The 9778-nt window shown below is 44.2% G+C and overlaps 1 protein-coding gene across 1 annotated transcript; it reads right to left on the bottom strand.

The window, feature by feature from the left end:
- Positions 1-5691: 5691 nt before the first annotated feature.
- Positions 5692-8784, bottom strand: LOC109748704 (alpha-copaene synthase). Its single transcript, XM_020307723.4, has 7 exons — positions 8395-8784; positions 7623-7881; positions 7153-7525; positions 6785-7003; positions 6540-6675; positions 6210-6458; positions 5692-6109 (listed from the first exon to the last, which is right to left on the bottom strand). The coding sequence occupies exons 1-7, from the start codon at positions 8692-8694 to the stop codon at positions 5822-5824; spliced, it is 1824 nt and encodes a 607-aa protein (XP_020163312.1). The 5' UTR covers positions 8695-8784; the 3' UTR covers positions 5692-5821.
- Positions 8785-9778: the final 994 nt, after the last annotated feature.

Genomic DNA, 9778 nt, shown 5'->3' on the forward strand with positions numbered 1-9778 from the left:
TTTGAACCGACGGTTGTATTTAAATTATTTTATTCATCGTCGTGACTGACTTATGCCGTTGCAGTCGGTGAGCTGAACAGATGCATCTTTGAAGCCTCAGATGCACTAGGTGATGCCCCCGGGAGCGTACAATCTGAGAACAAAATGAGGGGGACGTTGAAGATACAATTTTAGCCTCCTCAGAACAGATGCATCGTGTTCACTTGCAATCATAAATCTGATACTTATTATGCCCTTGTTTCATTGTGAGTGCAGAAGTTCGTGAAGTGTTGTCGCAAGCTAGTAGGGCTGCTTGGGTGTGCTGGAGCTGGGTCGGTTGAAGCTTATCTGCATGTAGCCACACAGGGTCACATCGGCTCATCGAGCCATGTTCCCTCGTCGTCCAGGTTGGTTGAGAGGGAGGAGGATGAGGAGGAGGAGGAGGCCACACATGAAGAAGGGAAGGAGGAGGAGGATGAGAGCAACGGGGAGGAGGAGTACGATGAAGATTATGGACCTCCACCAACTCAATCATCTCAACCACCTCAGCTGCCGAAGAGGAATCCGAAGAAGAAGGATTTGCTGAGTCCGGACCCTTTCCAGAGACCGGTTACTCGACGGCCCAAGAAGAAGACTGAAGAGACTCGTTCAAAGAGTAACGAGGACCGTACCTCCAAGAGGGGAAGGAGCAACTGATTCTGCTCTTGGATACTTGGCTCTTGTAGTTGGGTTGTCTATGTGTTTGCTATTTGGTTGAACTTGTCTAGTGGTTGTGAAACTACGTGGAACTATGTGTTTGCTATTTGTGAAACTATGTGTTTGCTATTTTGTGAAACTATGTGGAACTCCGTTTACTAATTATTTGCAGTTCGTTTGAAATGTTCTATGCACTTTAAGTTTTGTTAATGTGTATGGGATGCCCAAGTTTAATTGTTTAAGATCTATGATATTTCTATCACATTTGTGAAACTTGTTGTGATATTGTTTTTGAAAAGAAGCAAGCAAATAAACTTGAAACAATAAAACACAGGACCCTGGCGGTAGGGTCACACAGCCTACCGCCAACCCCCCTGGCGGTAGGGTGAACCTACCGCCAGGCCACTTCCATATTTCGTTACAGAAACTTTGCGAAGGCAATACCCAGCCACACCCTACCGCCAAGGGCTATGGCGGTAGGGTTAGACAAGCTACCGCCAGGTGCCCTAGCGGTAGGGTACCCATCCACGTCAGCCCGGGCAAATGGCCGCTGCCCCCCTCCGGCGCACCCTACCGCCAGGCCCCCTGGCGGTAGCCTGTCTAACCCTACCGCCAGAGCCCCTGCTGGTAGCAAAAGGGTCAAATCTTGAATTTTTTCCCAACCGGTGTCAGATCCTGAATTTGTATCGCAAAAGGGTCAAAACACGAAATTTTGCCGCCAGCGTACGCCACCTGGGGGCATATGGCCTTGCGATTCCACGCCACGCCCTGTTTTGTAGTAGGACATATGCCCTAGCCGAGCGCCGCGTGCCACCTGCAGCCAATTCCGCTGAGAACTTCGTGATCCCGTAGCCATCGCTTCCGATCGGTTGTTCTCGCCGACATGCTTGCCCCGCGAACTCTGCTGCGGCCCCACACGATCGATCTGGTACCGATCGAATCCGCCAAGGAGACCTCCGACACGCCGCCGCGATTCCGCGTGTCGATCTGCTCGATTCAGACTGCTTCGCTGAAATAATCTGCCGTCAACTAGAATCCCGTGACATCACCGCTTCCAATCTCCCGACTCCTAAGCTGCTTTGTACGTTTGTCTTCCGTCAGCTCCTGGTCGGCTGCGAAGCCTATAATCACGATCCAACATGACTCCTAGATTCATCCTCCGGATCAATGAGTCCGCCTCATAACCTAGCTCTGATACCACTTGTTAGAATAAGTCCGAGGCGCTCCATCGATCTACCGAGAACCAAGCAATCACACCAGCACGACACCGAGATTTGTTAACGAGGTTCACCGATATGGCTACATCTCCGGGGCCTGACTACGGGCGCTCCTCCCCATGACACCGTCACAATACCGCACCCCGGCCATCCGGGCTCCGGCACACGCCGCCGGCACCCCCGCGTGCCTGTGCTATTATGTTGGCATAGGTTACATCATGTGTCTACCCCGATATATATGAGAGGCATAGGATACAAGTGTCCTATTAGGACACAACTCCTACCCTGTCTACACACAGTCCAAAGCCAAGTCCAACTGTAACCTACTTTGTACTCCCTCCGTTCAGAAATACTTGTCAAAGAAATGGATGTGTCTAGACGTATTTTAGTTGTAGATACATCCACTTTTATCCATTTTCGTGACAAGTAATTTCGGACAGAGGGAGTACAATAATATTCGACACAATTCTAACAGGTAGTGAGTATCTTGTGTCTTGTATTGACCAACAAAGCAGAGTTCTGTCCAGGTGTAGACTGTTAAGAGAGCTCGCGCCATCAACCACCGTGGGCGCCAAGCGTGTAGAAATGGCAGTTACCTCGCAATGCTATATAATGCCCTGCGGGAGCAACTCACCGGTAAAACAAAACGGTACTGAAGTGACCAAAGGCAAAGAGTGTAGAGGTTTAGTTCGATTACTACTAGCTAGTTCGCTGATGGGAGGCGGTAGGAAATCTGGCTCTGGTTTCCGGTCGGTGATGGTGTCTTGGTTTGCGTGCTTTCACTCACCGAAGGCGGCGAACACCGGCAACTAGGGCACGTATGATCCGGCCGGCGGGATGGTCGCATCGGCCAAACATTTCTCTAGTGCTCACAAGATAAACTTTGGCTAGTTTCATTTCGGCCGTATATGACTGGAGTTTAGGCTTGTGCAAGTGTTACCTTGTAGAGACTTAGAATCTAAAATATTTTCAAGTCTCATAGCTAATGATGGTGGTAGACATCTCACCCTAGCATGGTTGTTCTCCCCCGAGACATACTATGCTTGACAGTGTTGCTTGTCAGCGGTTAGGAGTGTTGCCTTTACAGACTATTACCTTTAATAAAATGCGTATGCACCATGGTTGATAGATCAGATCAATTCAAGGAGGAGTGATGCATGACATACGCCGATGGATGACTTTTGTCTCGCACTGAGCACCCTTGCCATCGCCTGATCGTCATCGTCTCGCCTCGCGCCCTCACCTCGGCTTACCACCTGATGCGCAGTAGTACCCATGAGCCGATGAACAATCGACAACAGGAAAGCAGCGACTGCTTAGATTGGGTTGGAATCTGTCAGTTGATTTTGAACCCATGATCTACGGCTCAAAGGTAACCCTTCTGGTAGTCCCAAGTTCCTGAATTTGTTTGTTCTTTATTGAAACTTTTTGTTGTTTGTTAATTTAAGTTCGATGGGATTGGTGTTTTGGACACCAGAACTATACATACTTTAATTTTGAGATTACACCAAAATCAAGCTTGTAATGGTTGTGTCATTCCAATCGAACCCAATTTGCTCAGTTTGGATTAATGATAGTTGAGATATCACCAGAACAGTGTTGTTGTCAAAATATTTTTCAAATTTTAGCACATTTCTATTTTGCTAGAACTAATCTAATATAAGGCATAAAAAGCTTTCGGTAACAACATTAAAAATATAGATTTTTTTTTTGAGCATTCAGTTTTCAAACTATAGAGAGAATGTTAGAATTTTGGTTTTATCCAAGTTTTTTTTTGCGAATAGGTTTTACCCAAGTTATGATTACCAAATACTCCCTCCGTTCCAAAATAGATGACTCAACTTTATACTAACTTTATACTTCTTCCTCCGGAACGGAGGGAGTAGCTTTAAGAAAGTATTTATTTTGGAACGGAGGGAGTAATAAATAGTGGACTAGCTTTAAGAGAGTATTGCACATATTTTGGATTTAGAGCTGAGTCCAAAACATAAATAAAATATTATATTAATATTTATATTATTATAAGGGGGGCGTTCTACTTTCGTCCTGGGCCTCTGAAATGTGAAGACATGACATGCTTGTCATGATTTGAGAGACACTTTGAACTACCTTCAAGGGAGAATGCGAAAATTTTGCTTGTTATTACAAAAAAGAACCATGTAGCAGAAAATTGTTGCATTAACGACTATCAACGTACAAAACACATAGAAACATACATCCGTTTACCATTTACCATACATGCATTTGTGAACTTTTCCACGACGCCAGTCTCCAAAGTCTCCACTAGGCGTATGTGGTGTGTGGAAATTTCCTGGGGTTCCCTTGTCTCACGGCTCGATGCGTTGTTGTTTTCAGAATTAGTTTTTTTTTAAATTGTTTTCAGAATTAGTTGACGAGAAAGTATCACATGAAAACCTACCACTCAATGAGAACTTGGAAACCCATGCGTACACCGTTGGATCTGAAACTTGCCCTGCTGATTGAACCTCACATGCTTGCATGCAAGCACCCGAGGGCTAGTTTTTGTAAAACACAAAGCCTCTGATTTTTTCTGTAAAACACATAGAATGGTGTATGGATGATCCAGCTCCTTAGATTGCATATCCGACGACCCGTGCTGGAGTTTCCAGGTTTTCACCGGGAGGCTGGTTTCCGGGAGCTTTGGTTCGCTCAACAGCGATTTCTTCGGAAAAGCGCCAAGACGAGGACAGCTCGCGAGCGCTAAACATACAGTGGCCGGAAACTTGTGTGCATGATAGTGACGATGAAAACAACCAAACCAAAGCTGTCCATTCTCACCACGTGTCTAGTACAATGGGTTCATAATCTGACAACACCAGCTACATACGACTTTTTTAATTTGAACACTTCTTTTGTTTTTTGAACATTTCAACTACGTACGGTGGTGAATATAAGTTGTTATATGGTGGTGGACGATTGCGTACAACAGCAAGTAACTATAACCGCCAACAGTTTTGCCTCACATGCGTACAAACCCCTTCGGTTTCTTCTCCCGGCCTCACCACGGCCTCGTGCAAAAAGTTGATCCATTGCCCACTTGTTACCTTATTGGCACGTAGTACCGAAAGCTTTACTAAGTGCCAAATCGACTTGTTGGCACTCAGAGGTGCACCGACAGAAAATGAGATTTCTGTGTACGCAATTTTCTCTTGAAAACCATTTCTACATACAGAATTGGAATATGTACATATTCCAACTTTTCTTCTGATTGCATCGGTGGAATAGTCTGACCTAATTACAACCGTGTGTTTGGTTTCTTGTATCCCTCCTTGGTGTGCCTCCACGATACAGTTTCTAGCTAGGTTGTTTGGCAGTCTATTTTGCATCATTTGGGATGGGCCAAAGCTAGCTCCATGTGATGCAAACATTGTCACTGAAGAAGATAGAATAGTACGCTTGCCTTTTTGAGAGAGAAAACGTACATATACCAGGCAGGGATAAAATACTCCACTTGGGTGATTTTTTAAGGGTCTTTGCCACTTAATATATAGTTGGGTTTTGGCCGTTTCCCAAAAAAAAAAGAGGGCGGTTTTTGTGAAATTCTACTTAATACTCCTTCCGTTCAAAAATAAGTGTTGTGATTTTAGTTCAAATTTGTACTAACATAACAACACATATTTTGGAACGGAGGGATTAAGAGAGAGAGAGAGAGAGAGAGAGAGAGAGAGAGAGGGCAACGTGGAGACACACAACTGTATGTGATATCATTCAACAATTCTGAGTACAATTACTTATCTTTACCATATTAACTTATACTGTATGTAGAAAAGATATATAGTGCACACACTCCAACTCATAAGTTATGATGCACGATGGCATGCATCTTTGCTGAAGATAAACTGCCACACAACCTATTAGAGGCTACTGCATCTTTGCTGAAGATAAACTGCCACACAACCTATTAGAGGCTACATGGGAATGGGTTTCACAAAAAGGCTCTCAACAGTCTCCTTAAGATTTATGCTGAAGGTATATGCATCTTTCCCAGCATAGAACACTAGCATGCTATTAGCAAAGTTAATAATCCGCTGCACCACTAGGAGGTGTGAGTGATGTTCGAAGTGAGCTTGATTTAGAGTTCTCCATTCGTCTTCTAGCAGTGATAGGATCTTGGAAATGGCAACCTCACTTGTGACACTGTGCTCAACCATGTAACACTCTATAGAGCTTGCCATATCCCCCTTGGCCTTCCCGCCCTGCATATTTATGTGATCGAAGTTAGATACATTATATTGAGTGCCTAGTGGTGGTTGAGTTGTTATAGTTTGGGCCAAATAAGAAAATAAAAGAGTATACTTTGAATGCGGCAATGTCATCCATTAGACGTGCTATCTTCCCGCACGCTATGGCGACTTTTGGGTAACCAGCTGCCCACTCAAATGCTTCCCTTGTGACTGGATCTCCCATGCCAACCATCAAACCTACACATATCGTTGGTGATCCTATGGACATGGCTGATAAACTCAGGTGATCTTTAAAGCTTGGCTTGTGATTCTGGTGTAACCATTCAGCTTCTTGGAGATAATAAGCAGACAGATCTTGAAACTGCATAGAAGAAAAACAAATTAAACACAAAACGAACAATCTAAAAAATATGGTAAAGATATAAGGTACATGGTGGTTTACCGCTTTTCGGGCATAGGCAACATGGTAAGTGTCACAAATTGCCACTTCACTCGTAGCATCTTTAAATATCCTCAATAGTTCAGTATAGAACCTTTTAAGGTAGTCGGGTAGAAGAGAAGTGGCCCTCTCATCCCATCTACAGTCGGATTACATCGCATGAAAATCAATCCATGACAAATTAAATAGAATGTTGATTGCATGTTAGTTTTTGCACATGCATGTAAATAAAATACAAACTTTCAAACCTTTGTATGGTCGCATTTAGTTGTCGACATTCCTCAATGGTGGCACGGGCATCATATGTGTCATCCATCAAGGAAATAAGCATCAATTGCTTGGTAAGAAATATTCTTGAGAACGCAAATTCTTTCTCATGGTATATCGCATAGCACCAAAGGTAACCCTCCACCAGGCGGTCCCGAGCATAGTTTAGCCCGACACACGTGTACAGATCGCGCCACCACCTGAAGTACTTTGGTTAATCTAGGTAAAATAGATATGTCCTAATACATAACTGGATGGACAATATCCAAATTGTAAATACAGTACGTGAAGGCATGCATTTTATATCGACTCCATCTTCTTTGTGTAATTGAGTATAACGAAGACATACTTAGTGAGATATTTGAGTTCCTTCAAGTGTACATGTTGTAGAAGGTTAAATTCCAGCTTCGCAAGCTCCAATAGAGTTGGGTTATGTCGTTCCTCGTGCATGTACTCAGAGATATAATGGAGTGTTTCCACCCTTTTCAATGTCCTTGGCAATGGTACGCGAAGGGCACGTTTAACTTGCTCGTCTAAAGGAGACTTGAGAGTGTCCCTCATCAATTCAAGATGATGCTTTGTAAATGAGATAGCTTCTTCCAATGATGGCTCACCATGAACAAGAAGATGGGCTGCGTTGTATAGACATAAAAGTCCCTTTGGGTCATTGGTAATATCTTTCCTAAAGCTCCCATCTTCATTCTTAAATTTGTTGAAAACATCTGTATGATAAATGTTGGTGAGACATTGTTAAAACAACCCATATCATTGTATAACCAGTACTGTATTAATTTATTTTATAAATAGATACATAGATACCTGCAGACACCCAAAGACCATGTTCTCGAAGCAAGCCAAACCGGAGGGCAACGTGATGGAGGCTAGAGCTACTGAATTCATCCTCGGTAATTTGACTTAACGCGATATCAACCTGTTTCTTAAAGTGATGGTCTATTCCGAGACGTTGGACACTGTCCAATAAGGTTATTCTTTCCACCGTGCACTTGCAACTCTCAAACAACATGTTGATGTCCTCCTTTAATTTATGAGCTCTTGCAATCATCCATTTTTCTGACCTCTGCACACATGTGTGCATGCATGGATTAATTAGCTGGGGTTAACGAAAGGAACCAAGCATACTTGAAAAGTAATTAAGCAAGTGGATCAGATTTTTCAGGAATACTATTTACAAGGTATAATTTTTTTTAGAGCTTTAGGCGTAGTAATATATACATAGAAAATAATGCCAGAAATATCTACTAGACACGACGCCAAATAGCTGAAACGTCATATATTTCTAAGTTGAGAGAATAACTTTGAATATTGCAACGAAACAAGTATCTTGTTTTTTTTTGCGGGTGAAACAAGTATCTTGGTTAGTGGTGTAGCAAACCATAATTATGAAATACTCCCTCCGTTTCCAAATATAAGACGTTTTGGTAGTTCAATTTAGAAATGGAGGGAGTATGTATTAGGAGGAAAGCATAAATTTTATGTATTGAACTACCAAAGCGTCATATATTTGAAAATGGAGGGAGTATGGATTAGGAGGAAAGTACAGATTTTATGTATAGGTAGCACTAGCGTATACCTGCAGTGGTTTTGGCTCGTAGTCGAGGAAGTAGTCACCCCACAGAGAGGGCTCGTACCTGGACAGCGTCTTGGGAGCAGCGGCAACGCCAGCAGAGGCCACATGGTTGTATGTATCTCTTGTTTCGTGTTCAACTCTAGAGGTCGGCGTAGCTTCCGTGGCAGGTGATGCTTGGACATGGGGAAAGCGGGGCCTGGGAGACGGTTGGAGAGGGAGACGAGAGGAGTAGTTGCCACCGGTTGAGATAGAGCAGGGCCTGCTGAGTAGGATTGCCGGCGTTGGCTTCAAACTCGCTGCCATCCTGTAATGAACACTGTGTTAGTTGTGACTTGTGAGCCTGTGACACTGGAAGGACCACGGCAACCAGCTTTTAAGGGCATCCATGCTCACGAAGATCTGTCTCAGGAGCTTTCACCGACCTTATCACAATTTTGTGAACCGTGAGCTGGAACGTGTACCACACACACACTATCTGAGGGCCAAAATAATTGCGCACACTATTTGAGGACCGAAACAAGTACAGACTTTTCAGCCAGCGTTGGCGGGAGGGCCAAGAGCGTCTCGGGCTGTCAGCTTGGTTTTCTACTATAATTTTTGTTTGTTTCTCGACGAACGTACGGCATGAAAACGGTGTCACCATGACAGGACGGACCAAGTATAGCGACACAACACCAACAAAGCATTGCCCCCACGTGCGCGCAAGCACGCACAGCCACCATTTGGGAACCGTGTACACATTTCCACCGTAATCGGAATACCCATGTGTATTACTTTGCAAAAACAAAACTGTGGACACAGGCGTAACATTGCTCGCACACAAACACGTCATCACATAACCCTGACATCGAGAACGGTACACAAGACAATGTTGCCTGAGAAGCCTTGCGCGATAGGCAAGACACGCCAGCAAGTTCTTTTGGAGACCCGAGACGCCACACCCCATGATGGATCCGTCAAAGTGCGCGGCGGCTATGAGCTTTTGTAGGTTAACCTTAGAGCAACTCCAACGGGCTGACCCAAACGGACGGCGATTTTATCCGCCTTTTGTCCGTTTGGGTCGGCCGTCCGTCCGCCGTCCGCCCTATTTTTGATATGGGTCGGCAGCGCGCCCAACGCGCCGACCCATATGTGCCGGCCGGCCGCCCAATTTTACATGATTTGCATTCAACATATTGTCAAATGAAAATGTTAACAAGCCAAATAGTCTGGCCGCCCAAATAAATAGTATAGTTTTACAAGCCAAATACAAATAAAAATGTTTCACATAGTTTTGCAAACGAATAAAAGAAGATACATCTATTGGTTGCCGACATGAGCCCACATATGCTCAACCAAATCATTTTGCAGTTGCACGTGAGTTTCCCAATCACGCATGTCTTCATGA

This window comes from Aegilops tauschii, chromosome 2 (genome assembly GCF_002575655.3).
Source record: "Aegilops tauschii subsp. strangulata cultivar AL8/78 chromosome 2, Aet v6.0, whole genome shotgun sequence".
In the NCBI taxonomy this organism is placed as follows: Eukaryota; Viridiplantae; Streptophyta; class Magnoliopsida; order Poales; family Poaceae; genus Aegilops; species Aegilops tauschii.